The 13330-nt window shown below is 42.8% G+C and overlaps 2 protein-coding genes across 2 annotated transcripts; both read right to left on the bottom strand.

The window, feature by feature from the left end:
• Positions 1-2694: 2694 nt before the first annotated feature.
• On the bottom strand, positions 2695-4119 carry LOC139292950 (gap junction alpha-3 protein-like). The gene has a single exon (XM_070915360.1). It carries the CDS (start codon positions 4117-4119, stop codon positions 2695-2697), a length of 1425 nt encoding a protein of 474 aa, XP_070771461.1.
• A 3112-nt stretch (positions 4120-7231) lies between these two features.
• On the bottom strand, positions 7232-11822 carry gjb8 (gap junction protein beta 8). The gene is made up of 2 exons (XM_070914249.1): positions 11694-11822; positions 7232-10614 (listed from the first exon to the last, which is right to left on the bottom strand). The coding sequence occupies exon 2, from the start codon at positions 10579-10581 to the stop codon at positions 9775-9777; it is 807 nt and encodes a 268-aa protein (XP_070770350.1). The 5' UTR covers positions 10582-10614; positions 11694-11822; the 3' UTR covers positions 7232-9774.
• Positions 11823-13330: the final 1508 nt, after the last annotated feature.

The raw sequence follows: 13330 nt of genomic DNA, 5'->3' as shown, positions 1-13330 counted from the left end.
TTTTTTTTTTTAAATCTTCAAACTCATATCCTGAGCTTGAGATAAATAACAGTTTCTTTTTTTAATACTGCCTTTTCTGTGAAGAGCCACTGCATTTTAGTTTTAAGACATTTTTTCCTTTGAGGATCATATAGATTGGCAGTTTGGCATCACGCTCGCTCTCTCTCTCTCTCGCTCTCTCTCTCTCTCTCTCTCTCTCTATTACTACCATTGTTAGCATCGTAGAACAGCAATTTTCTTTCCTAAATGTGCAAATCTTTATCAACTACCAAAATGTAAACTTTAGGGATCAAAAACAAATGCAGATAACAAAGATTTTTTTTGTCATTTTGAACAAAAAACATGGATTGGGAAAGGCTGCTTTTAGCTATGCGTTGTGTAGGTGTGTATTCTCCTCTTTGTGTTTCTGTTTGCACTAAATGTCATTTAAGCAACTGAAGAAAAATACAGTGTGAAACATTCTACCTATATGGGTACAGATACTCTTACACCATACAGTACCATCATTTTGTAACCCCCCCACCCCTGAGAAAAAAAAAACAGCTGGTACCACTTTACACTGCTCTTACTCCAGTGTATTAACCTGCACATTAACTGCTGGAAAAGTGCTGTTCCTATAAAATACTGTCCACAAACATATTAGTACTTAATTGTGTTGGTATGCCCTATGAGTGCAGTATGTCCAATGCAGATTATTGAGTTTTCACACAGTGTTACTGTGTACTTGCAACTCTGCCTCAGAGGCGAACTAACAGGATAATACAGTGGATTAAGGTTGTTGTAAAGTAAAAAAAAAGTGAGTGCCTGGGTTGTGAATGAACCAAACAGCACAGTAACACAACAGAGACAGAGGACTGCAGCTGCTGATGAATTCAGTTAAAAGTTTGGGTTTCTAAAGATCTCTAAGAATCAAGATGAACACAACAAAATAGAAGCCGTCAAGGTCGACTGCACCACGGCGTTTTGATACTCGCAACGCCAGTCATTTTGTCTTTTTTAATCGTAGCTGTTTCGCAATCACAAACTGACTACCACAAGTATGCAATTTATGAGTTAAATTCAATTCAGTTTTTAAAAAAAATAGCACTTTTCAGAATAAAACCAATGAAGAAGCACATGAAATGTGTGACGGTGGAAATCATTTAACTCCCAAAGTCGCTCTCAGTCTTTAGTTGTGATGATTAAAAAGGGGGTTGTGGGTTTGAGGGCAAAAATACAGTCTAAAAAAAGTTGCATTTTCAAGTCTAACCAAAGAGCTTTGGGAGGTTGTCTGTCTGAATGAACAAGGAGAATATTGTTATTCTTTATATTAGATGTTGGCTGCAATGTATTTGAATAATATTGTCAAGATTCTTTGAAGGCAATATCTTGTCGTTTGTGCAGTTAGTGGAGAACATTTTTCTTTTCGGACATGTTGACTGAAGGCGATGCTGACAGAGGCAGGCGTAAGGGACTCTGCTCCTATATTTCTCTTTTGTAGACTGACAGCATGGTGGGAACGTTTTGATCTCTATGTTATTGACAATGCAGTGTTCCTAGAGACCCAGGTGCATTCTGGGCATCACAGGGATGACTTCTACCAGCAGTTTTGACCCATATCCCGTCCACACTGCGCCTATGTCTGTTTATTCTGAGGACTCTGGGCATATCACATCAGTGCATTTCTATGCATTCCATGTCAATTACAATATGTATTGTCTCTGTAGGAAGCGCTGCAATGGATCATGGGTAAAACCAAGTTAGCCAACTTTGCCATGTGAATTTGTCAGTGAATCGGTGAGTTGTAGGGCTCCACATGCTGGCATGCACAACTACAAGGAACACAATACATGTAATGTTTGTTGATAAAATTACTTCCTGGGTGAATTATGTTTAACACAACAGGTGTTTGTTTAGTAAAGTTCAGGAAGTGCTGCAGCATAAGACCTTCCAGGTCAGAGGACAAACGCTGGAACAGGCTGTCGACATGTAGTGCAACACGCAGTGCAAGTTTGCGCTGCTGATTTGACTGTGAAACCAGATAAAAATGATGAACAAGATATATGAGCAAATTGTCTGGCCACACACCAAATAACTGATCTGTACAACAATGCCAGCCACCTGCGCTTCCTCCAGATAAAATTAAAAAAAAATATCCAGTCATTGTTTTGACAAATGATCATTTTCATTTGGAATAATTAGTCCTTTAGGCTCAACAAAAAGAAGAAAAAAATGGAGAAACACCATGAGATCTTCCCCCCAAGCCAAACACGTTGGTGAGATGTGTCCATTTTGATGCAAAATTATGACATCACAATGTCCTTCGCTCCATCACCGCTGTGAGTGGAGCCTTCTGACTTCATAGCACTGCATGATCACATTTTGTGTGCAGAAATTAAGACCATCCAAAAAAAAAAAAAAACCTTGCCTCAACTACTCTGCAACTCACCGATTGCACTAAATCAACGACGGCTGCTGATCAAGTCATTTCACATTGCCTAAACATTTTCTGCTACTCTGCTTTCCTGTCTCTTGTCGCCTTGCCTTCTTTTGTTTTGTTTTTTTTGTTTTTTTTTGTTGTTTTTTTTGTTGTTTTTTTGCTTTATGCATGTGTGATTTTTTTTTTGTCTGAGAATCACTGTGTTTGGGGGTGGGGTTGGGGGAAGCTGGGTGTTGGTCAGGGAGGGTTTAGGGACATGAAAGGGCTGAAGAGATTTAGACAGCCAGGTCGCTCGGCCTGGCCCTGATGCTGCTGCTCTTGCTGGCCCGACTGAGCCGCCGAGGGTCTGTGCTGACCGTTACTGGAGGCTTATGCATCTCCACTGTGGTGGTGGTGACGTGGCCTTCCTCCTGCTCGCTCTTCCCCCCACTCCAGCTGCCTGCGTTAGAGGCAGTGCCAGGGCTGCCGCTGCTGGAGGCGGCAGTGGCAGTTGTGTTGGTGATGTTGGTGTTACTGGTGGTGTTGCTGGTTGGAAGGAGCAGTGCAGCATTGACGGGCTGCTTCTGCTGCTTGTCGGTGCTGGTGGAGGAAGAGGAGGATGGGGAGGGGGAGGTGGCCTTCATCTCGCGAGTCTGCTGCTCGGTGGCCAGGTTGGCCCAGTTCTGCTGCGTGGCCAGCCTGTGGTTGTTGTTGTTGCTGATGTAGTAATGGGAAGAGGGTGAGGGCTGGCGGAGGGACTGCTCCTGCTGGAGGTCCTCCATCTTGAACTCCGCTGCTGAGGGCAAGGCTGCCGGCCCCAGGGGCGGCAGGAACGCCCCGCTGCCCGCCGTCACATCTGTGTAGTTGGGAGGGTAACTAAGGCTGGATGGGGCAGTTCTGGAGGCCGAGGCCAAACACTCAGGCTCTGCAATGTCGACGCGGCGCAGCGACTCGTGGTCGGGGGCAAACTCATTTGTCATGCCCTGTTTAACTTTCTTCCATCCAAGGTGATAGATCTCTAACAAATTCAGCAAAAGAGACACGCAAGCCACCACAAGCATAAATATAATAAAAATAGTCTTTTCAGTGGGCCTCGATATGAAGCAGTCAACGGTGTTGGGGCAGGGCCAACGTGCACACTTGTACAGGGGCCTCAGCTGGAAACCATAGAGGAAATACTGGCCCAAAATGAATCCCACTTCAAACAGGGTCTTGAAAATAATGTTGAACACATAGGTACGCAGCAATGCGCCTCTGATACGGATTTTGCCATGCTCGTCCCTGATTGGCGGCTTCTCCTTCTTGCCGCCTCCTCCTCCTCCAGCATCTCCACCGTTTCTATAAAGGAGTTCTTTCTCCTCTTGGAACCTGTTTGCTTTGCGCATCTCCTCCTCCTTCTCTTTCCGCTTCTCCTCCATGCGGACAATGTGTAGCACGTGGCCCAGGTAGATGAGAGTCGGCGTGGACACGAAGATGATCTGCAGCACCCAGAAGCGGATGTGCGAGATGGGGAAGGCCTCGTCGTAGCAGACGTTCTCGCAACCAGGCTGTTGGGTGTTACAGGTGAAGTCAGACTGCTCGTCGCCCCAGACCTCTTCAGCCGCGGCCCCCAGCACCAGGATCCTGAAGATGAAGAGGACAGTCAGCCAGACTTTGCCGATGACCGTTGAGTGCTCCTGAGCGTTCTCCAACAGCCGCCCCAGAAAGCTCCAGTCGCCCATGCTTCAAGATTTCTAGCCTATGGAGAAAGTACAGGCTGGAGTGGACAAAGAAGGGAGAGATGGCAAAACAAAAAGAAGGGAAACAGACAGAGTGTGAGAGAAAGTTAAAGAAACGCTTATGAATCTGCTGAAAGTGCTCAAAGTTGGTCATTGCAAAAGAGCAAGGCCTTACCCCGAGGTTAAACACTATACGCATACGAACAGACAAGAAGACACAAGGACATGGATGAAAGTGGAGGTGTCGACGAGACATATTTCTCTTTTTCATAAAACGCTTAGCAGAACAAGGTCTTTATAGAAAACTGTCACGTAGGCGACGGATATCGATAACAAATCGAAACACGGCATTCGGCCCCAAACACAGACGCTTTTTAGCAGCTCGTATACTGTATAGGCCGCCTGTTTGACTGAACCCTGGTTCACTCTCCCTTTCTCTCTCTCGCTCTCTGTCTCTCTCTCTCTGTCAGGCCTGTCTCTCTCTCTCTCACCTGCTCGCTCCACTGCCCAGCAGGCATGTGCTGAGATCAACATTATAATGTTCGAAAACAGCGTTTAGCAGAGATGGGGCTCTGGTGTGGCACATGCACGCACACACACACACACACACACACACACACACACAGAAACAAATACTGACACACACACACACACACACACACACACCACCCTCCCTTCCTCTCCCTCTCTGTCAACTGTAATACTAAAGCCACAGGGGTCGCATAGAAAAACGTACATACTGTACTTATTAAAGATAATAATATAGTAACTGTGATCAATTCTGGGGAGATTTACGATTCTAAGTTTCACAACTCTGAGAGGGGGGACTTTAACAGAAAACATTATTTTCATTATCAATGAATCTTTCCATTTTTTTTTTCGATTGATCAAATATTCAGTCTTTCAAATGTCAGATTTCCATTATGATTTCTCAGGACCAAAGTTGCTGATGTCGAACAGCTTGTTTAGTCCAAACCCCAAATATATTCAAAAACAATATAACAACAATATAAAACTGAGAGAATTAGCCTATCCTCACATTTGAAAAAAGCTGAAACCAGAGGATGTTTGTTGATAAGTAACTTGATTCATCGATGATATAAAGGGTTGTCCATACATTTTCTGTTGACTGACTAGTCTTCGTTGCACTACAACTGTTATTTGATGCCACAGATGTAATACTTAAGTTTAGATCTGACATTTACAACTACATTTTAAAGTTGAAGTGAAACAAATGTATATTCAGAGACACAGATATAGTGCCTATGTCCTCTGTCTTATGGGATAGACAGGTGATTACTGTGTTTTAAGCAAGCCTGTTGTTATTCTTTACAGTGTTATACACAACGAACAAACACCCTTCATACAACACACACACACACACACACACGCCGAGCAGAGGAAGAGAAAACTTACTAAAATATTCTTGTATTAAAGGTAATAAATCCATCGACTAGGGTTCACAATATGTATGACACCTGGAAGAGAAAGGCATTAGTCAAACAATAATAATTCATTTATTTTCTTAGCAGGTCAAAACTAGTGAATCAAATGCTCAACAAGAGAAGATATAAAATAAGGTCAGTGCAGGTTTTGGTCAAGAATTCAAATGAATCCAGATTATAGCAGTAATAATAATAATAATGATAATAATAACACTTCTTGTTGTCTTTGAGGAAAGCAGCTGAAATACCTTCTCTAAACATTGGGATGTAAGTATTGGGGATGTCGCAGCACAGAGAGTCAGAAAGTCGTGTTTGACGTTCACCATTTGACCCTGTGATTGCTTCATTACTGGTGGCAAACTCTGAATCAATTTCTCTCCGCTTCACAGGTATTCGTGGCATTTATGCCGGACGGTGCTGAATGTAACAGACAGAGCCAGGTTCAAATACAAAGCCATACCTGCCAGGCTGACAATGCAGAGTGTGCCAGAGTCCGCAATACTCCCTTTAAGCGCCACAAGCTTTGTCTGGCTTTTGTCTCACTCTTGTTCAGCAGAAACTGAAGAAAAACTCTTAATTACCCGATAACATGGCGTCCTCCATCTACATGGCCTTACTTTACTCCCACCTCAAGCACAGGGAAACATTCACAGCACTGTTTGTCCGTCATACCTTTAGACCGGAGATGTCATACTTAAATACGAAAAGCAAATCCATCTGCCATCACTGGTGCCATCATCGTTTGAGCGCGTTGAAAAGCGTGAAGACCTCCCGCGGCTGCAGCGACCCCCTCCCTCTGTCTCCCTGATCCCAAAACCCGCAACCTGTCGCCTCTCTTGACAGCTCTACAAACTCTTTCTAAAAAAAACAAAACAAATGCTGCCTCGCAAACTCATTCATGCACAAACTTCTCCAGGTGGTCAGTCGGTCAGCCTGTCAGTCTGTCCCGGGCCCGTTGACTTGAACGGGGAGAAAGTTTTCCCGTGTTGTTGTTAGTTTTTGGAGGCGGCTTGGAGTCGGAGATGGGGCTCGGTTGAACGGAGCTGCCTCCCGTTTCCAGCCATGTCTGGACTGTCACATTGTGTGACCATGCATGAGTGAATCCACAGAGTCATCAGCCTGTCCGGAGTGACACCACGCCCCTGCCAACCTCCCCCACAACCTGTCCAAAATGTGCGCAAAAGTTGCCGTAAATGTGCCCAAAACTTTTCCCAAAACTTTTTCACAATTCGTCGAAAGCCTGGACCTGCTCTGAAACTCCCCCAAAGTATCCTCTTGAAAACATTGCCAAAAGTTTGTTCCAAACCCTTCAAACCCCAGCAACCGTCCATCTACAGTTTAAATGAATAGTAACAGCTACAAATATTGTAGCATTAAATGCTCACAAGGTCGTTATAAACTCATGGTTGACCCTGCAGACATAAAACATTACTTTGAGAGATTCGTGAGAACTTGATGTCTGGAGAGGAATTGTGATGGGAAAAAAAGACAAAGAGAGCAAAATACAGAGCTCTCTGTGCAGACTAAGATGTAAGGGCATCACCCAAAAAATAAATACCCCCCCCACCCCCCTCATGTCCCACTCCATGGATAGCTGCAGGAAGGCTCAGCATTATATGTGAAACACACTAACAGACAATCACACAGTTACAGTTTTGTTTTGACTGATTTATGAAAAAACAAACACACAGCAAATAGACTTCAAGGATCAAAGTGCGAGTGTAATAAAAACATCTTAGGTACAAAACATTACAAACATTTAATTTCTTAATTTCTTGCTTAGAGAGCCGTCCGTTCGTTAGTCTGTTGTTTGCGGTTAAAAGCAGACTTCTAAAGCTAGACTGTGGTCAGAGGTGTGAATAGAAAAGAAAGATCAGGCTCACAATCATCATTACGCATCGTCGCTATCACAAGTGTAGCATCAAAATGTCATTTGGCTGTTACAGAAAGCAAGAGGTCAAAGGTCAATGCAGAGCCGACATTCAAAAAAAAAAAGCTTTTTTTTTTTAAATCACAAATGTCGTCTCTGAATCTGCATACAGAGGCCACTCAGAGTGCTTCATCTGTGCATGACTTGGCATTTTTGTTTGGGATCTTTGGTCAAAACTTTTCTCGCCCATTGAAAAATGTCACGTTAACACTTCATGCTGCGACTCCACAGAACTGCATCCGTTATGTAATGTCAGTGCACGACTCACGTGGAGTTTTATTTTTTATAATTTTGGAATTGACACCTCTAATTGTCTTACACGCCCCCTTTCCCAATCTTTTCTAATCACCAAATCACTATCCTCTGTTCACATGAGGTGAGTTTTTGTGACTAATCCAGCTCAGCTATTCCTGGATGGAGGGAGGACAAAGACATTTTCACTTTGAGATCGGCCGTAGTTCCTCACATGAAGAGGGCGAGCAGTGATTAGCGTGGTGGCTAAAATAAGGCACATGCCGAAAGCTGATACAGCCAGTTGGGGTCAGCTCGTCACGCTGCAACAACACAAGTCCAAATAACACAGGAGCACGTCTGGACTGAGCGGGACAACCTCTGAACGGTGTTTCAAAAAGCAGGATTAAGAACGTTGTTACCCAGATGGTAACTGTGAAGGAGACGATCGATGAAAACAACTCTTGAATGTTGGGTTTAGGAATGGGTGGATAATAATAATAAGAATAAAGAACCTTCAGGAGCAATTTCGTAACAACTTGATAATCCTGCCGGTATACATTGACTCTTGGAGGGTAACAAATGTTACAAAATACTAAAAATACAGTCAAATATTCATTGATTCACATATGGAAATCACAAGCACTTTGTTTTGAAAGGTCTTACTTACAAGCCTGACAGATTTGGTATCTTCACAAACTTCAAGCATCTTGACTGGAATTCAAAACCAGTTGTTTCAGCACCACTCAGTGTTTCTCAATTAACATATTCTGCCTCTTTCGTTAGACTTCGATATCCAGATCAACTCTGCAATTTCAGTTCAAAGCAAATAACTCACAATTATGCAATCGGATCTGTCGGGGAGGTTTCTAGCTCTTGCTGACTGAAGAGTAAAAACATCTTGCACAGTCCAAACATATGTATGTTTCATGATTTTTTGGGTCATTTAACTCGTGTAAAGAAACACTTCAATTTCAAACACTTTCAGTTCAAGTAAAAGACAAAAGACATTCTGATTTGATTGAACAGCAAAGAGCCTCAAATCTATTAAACCACTGTGGTGTGGAGATTTAACCATGTTATATAAATTCTTTGTCAGCATCCTGTGCAACACACTTCTCAGTAATTATAAACACACAAAAATGATAAACTCTAACATTCATAGAAAGTCATTTAACTATAGATTTTCATACTTAGCTTCATGCTACTTTCACTTGATTCAATAGAGCAGGATCATAAAAACTCATCTGCTTTTATCAGTTACTGTTGAACATACTCAAAATCAGCCACATTTAAAATCACGACTCTTGTAAACTAGACACTAAAACATAATCACAAAGGAACTTGGACCTTTTTTCCCGCTTCACTTTTCATGACTTCATTTGTTCTTCCTTCCTCTTCTTCAACTAAAAATAAATCATTCAGGCTTTGGGGAAGGTATTTGTTCTCGTAAGGGTTCCACTGTTGACCACTAGGTGTCAGCGTAGACTCATTCTTCTCTGGTTCAAAACCTGACCAGTCACATTCAAACAACTTAAAACTGTGAGCAATAAATTAAAACCTCCATCTCTCAAGCATCCAGTGTGTGAAACGTAAAGTGACACTTGTGGTAATGTGGATCCACAGATGCAAAGATACTATTATACTAAATTCTCTGCCACCTGGTGGCTTTTTGCTCTGACAAACACAAACAGGTGGGAATTCTACCAGATTTAAAATTATACTGTTGTATGATCCATAATTTTAGATTTGAGGCCATATGTAGGAATACAGAGCAAATGTGCATATTATACGGTGATTTCCCTACCAATGAATGTAGAAAGTAGGCCACCCCAACTACCTACGCTGCTGTCTAGCTAAAATCATTTCTCTTGTGGTCATTTTAAGCTCTCACAGTCTGCTTCAGAAGCTGCTTCACCTTCCCGTGAGACAATTCTGGTGGATTCTCACATTTAGAGCCTAATTACCAAACTGCAAACTATGACTTATGGGTGGTTGAATTTGCAGTTCGTTCTTCTTCTCTGGTACCACTCCACCACTGATGGCTGTCCTTCAACACATGGTCTTGTTGCTGGTCGAATCTGTGGAGGACAGCAGCATCTCGTTCTTCTTGTTCTGCAGAAGGGCATTATCCCGTGTCGCGCTGTCTGTGTTGGTGTAAGGGAGTTTCCTCTTGCTGGACCTGCTCGAGCACCTCATGAGCGCCTTGGCGATGAGGTAGCCCAGCTCGGCCACATTCAGCACCATGCAGATGGTCGATGAGGACACCATGAAGATGGTGAAGACGGTCTTCTCTGTTGGCCTGGAGATGAAGCAGTCCACCTTGTTGGGGCAAGGCCACTGCTCGCACTTCACCAAGCGGGGCATCTGGAAGCCATCGTAGACGAAGTACAGTGCGTACATGAACCCGCCCTCAAAGATGAGCCGGAAGAACAAGCTGCAGGTGTAGGTCCACCACAGCGGGCCTGTGATTGGTAGACGCCTCCTCTTCAGTGTCTCCAGGTCAGTATCTGTCATCTTCTCTGTGCCGTTAGAGGCCAGCATGGTCCTCTTATCCCCACGTTTCCTGTAGGCGACGTGCATGGCCACCAGCAGGGCTGGTGTGGATACAAAGATTAACTGCAGGCACCACAAGCGGATGTGCGACACGGGAAAGAAGTGGTCATAGCAGACATTTTTGCAGCCAGGCTGCTGCGTGTTGCATGTGAAGTCTGACTGCTCATCACCCCAGACGCTCTCAGCAGCCAGGACCAGAATAGTGATGCGGAAGATGAAAAGGACAGAAAGCCAAATCTTTCCTAGACTGGTGGAGTGTTTGTTGACGCCGCCCAGCTGTGCATAGAGCGCCCCCCAACTCATTGTGGCGAAGAAGACTCTGGAGGCTCAGACAACCTGAAGAAGGCAGAGATTCAGCAGAAGGTTAACAGCCTAGAAAACTCAAATTCGGCATGTTGATGAAGCATCTACCTTTCTCACAGAACATCTAACTATCCAAAGTTACTGAGTTGTAGCTGGTGTTGGCGTACAATTCCTCCCCTTAGTAGATCTTAATGTTTTTGAACAAGGTCTATGATAGGTTTGTCACTACACAGTCAGAAAGGGGCCAGGTCAACAAACTTTATCAAGCTGTCGCCACGTCGGGCTTTTTGATACCATTCTTTAGCCGCCAGATAACGACACAGGCAACATGGAAAAGTTATAATATTGTCTATCTTATAGAGCACTTAGACAGAAAGTGCAGGAGTGCCCCCCCCCCCCCCCCCCCCCCAGCCACCCCACCCACATGAGCATCTGAAGCAGTATCACTGCTGTCCCTGCTGTATCCCTACACAGAGATTTCTATATCAGGCCTACCACTGCTAACATTATTTGATTATTATTGAAGTGTTAATAGCCCATTATTAGCATGATCATCACTTGGAACATGTATTATATTCTATTATAACTGTGACCTACTTTCAAAGGCGCGTTCATTTTCTCCACTTTACTGTTCGAACTTCAAGGCGCAGTGATTTCTTGATCGTCGTTGGTTTTACATGAAACCCATATTTGTCCCTTTCTTCAAATAATTAATAATCTCTCCTTTATCTTTATTCTTGCTGTCCTTAAAAACAAATCATTATTTACGCATATCAGTAAATGCTACGAATACGAAGCGATGCGACTATTTGATGTATTAAAGGGCAATTTGGGCTTTTTCCTTTGTGCTTAAATGAATGGGATTTTACCTTCATTTAATATTCTTTTGAGTCGCTGAAATGACATGACATATAGTAGCCAGGCTATCTGCGAATCACATATAGTGTAATTATTGTTAATATCAATATTAGGCCTAAGTAGTGGCAGCCTGTTGTTGTTGTTGTTGTTGTTGTTGTTGTGGTCATCCGTTATGACTACAGGCTACTGAGAAATCAGGGCAAAGTGCATTGAGTTCATAAATCTAAACCTGAGTTATAACACCAAGAACTCACCTGTCTCTGTAGAGTTTATCCAAATCAATCTCAGAAACTTTCCACGAAGGGAATCCTTTATTAATCCTTTATTCTTTTGTGATCGGAAAGAAGATTGCTCCCCGCAGTCCAACAGAAGCAGACTTTAGCTCGTTGGGGACGGAGTTTGACTTGTCCCGTCTTTAATCTGAGTGTGAGACGCACCTGAGTCTTCAGAGGGTTTTCATCATCCCTCCTGTAGACCGGGAGGGAGGGGCCAGGCTCAGGGTGGGGCCAGCCAGCCAGCCATGGAAGAGACCGACTCTTAAACAGCCGTCACTGGCCTGCTTTCTCTTCTCTGTGTGTGTGTGTGTGTGTGTGTGTGTGTGTGCGCGCATGATGACATGTGTTTCATAATCAGCAGAAAGTTTTACAAGCGTGAACATTCCCAAGAAAAAGGAATCATCTCATTGGCTGAGTTCAGCCTCAGTGGTGGAGAAAAAAGAGCCACAGTGTTTTTTATTTTAGGGCACTTTAATGATAGAAATCAAAATCTAAATGGGCCATAAGACTAGTTTTATCATTTAATCTTGATCCTGGTCAGCAGGATGCCAATTTAAGTAAGTAAGTAAGTCCTGTAGCCTACTCAAGTACTTTTTTGAGGTACTTGTAGGCCTACTTTACTTTCTATTCCCATTTTATGCTAATTTCTACTCCACTACATTTTGGAAGACAATATTGTACTTTTTACTCCACTACATTTATTTGACAACATTAGTTACTAGTTACGTTGCAGATCCAGATTATTGATACAAAATATAAATCAACAACAAGTCAAATATGGTGTATTATTATACATTAAGCTACCCGGCAGTATATAAAGTGGTTGGAATTAGCTCCACCTTTGCCAGCTGCAGCATTAGTGATGCTTACACGTCAATAATTATAATCCAGCAATATAATGTATATGATTCTGAAATGGGCCCTTCTGCATAATGAATACTTTTAGTTTTGGTTCCTTTACTTGTCCATTTTCAGACACTTTATTTATCCTAAAGCAGATTAAATAATCACTGCTACTTTCATGTTTTGAAATGATAAACAACACATAATGCATAAAAACACAACTGGCCACAAACTTGTACTGGTACATGCCCAGGGTGACATTTAAAACTATTTTGATTCCTCTGAAATAGCTGCTTCAGGATATCCCTCATATATACAGTATATGCACATACTGTACACACATACTTAAATATATATTTTTATCGAATCTCTGTTATATATATATATATATATATATACTTATACCGTACATAGCCTACAAACATGTTTATATTTTGGTTTTGGTGGTAACGGCAGAACTTGTTACATTTCATAGAGGTAGACCACACAGTGTGACCATGTGATGGTCACTCTGGCCTAACATCACTGTGAAATGAAATCTGCAACATGAGCGGAGCAGAAATGTCCCAGCAGGCCCACTCGTGACATGTCTTCATTCGTTGTTTCCAGGGATTCAGGACCTTATCAGTGACGTTTCACTGCTACACACATCACCGATTCGTTTTGCTGGAGGGAACAGAGGCCACTCCAATACTCATCCAGACATATCTAACATTTGATTTCATAGTTTTATAACATGCTGTATTAAGAGAATATAAAAACAAACACATTAA

This window comes from Enoplosus armatus, chromosome 11, assembly GCF_043641665.1.
Source record: "Enoplosus armatus isolate fEnoArm2 chromosome 11, fEnoArm2.hap1, whole genome shotgun sequence".
NCBI classification, from domain to species: domain Eukaryota; kingdom Metazoa; phylum Chordata; class Actinopteri; order Centrarchiformes; family Enoplosidae; genus Enoplosus; species Enoplosus armatus.
This window is presented reverse-complemented; position numbering and strand designations above follow the sequence as displayed.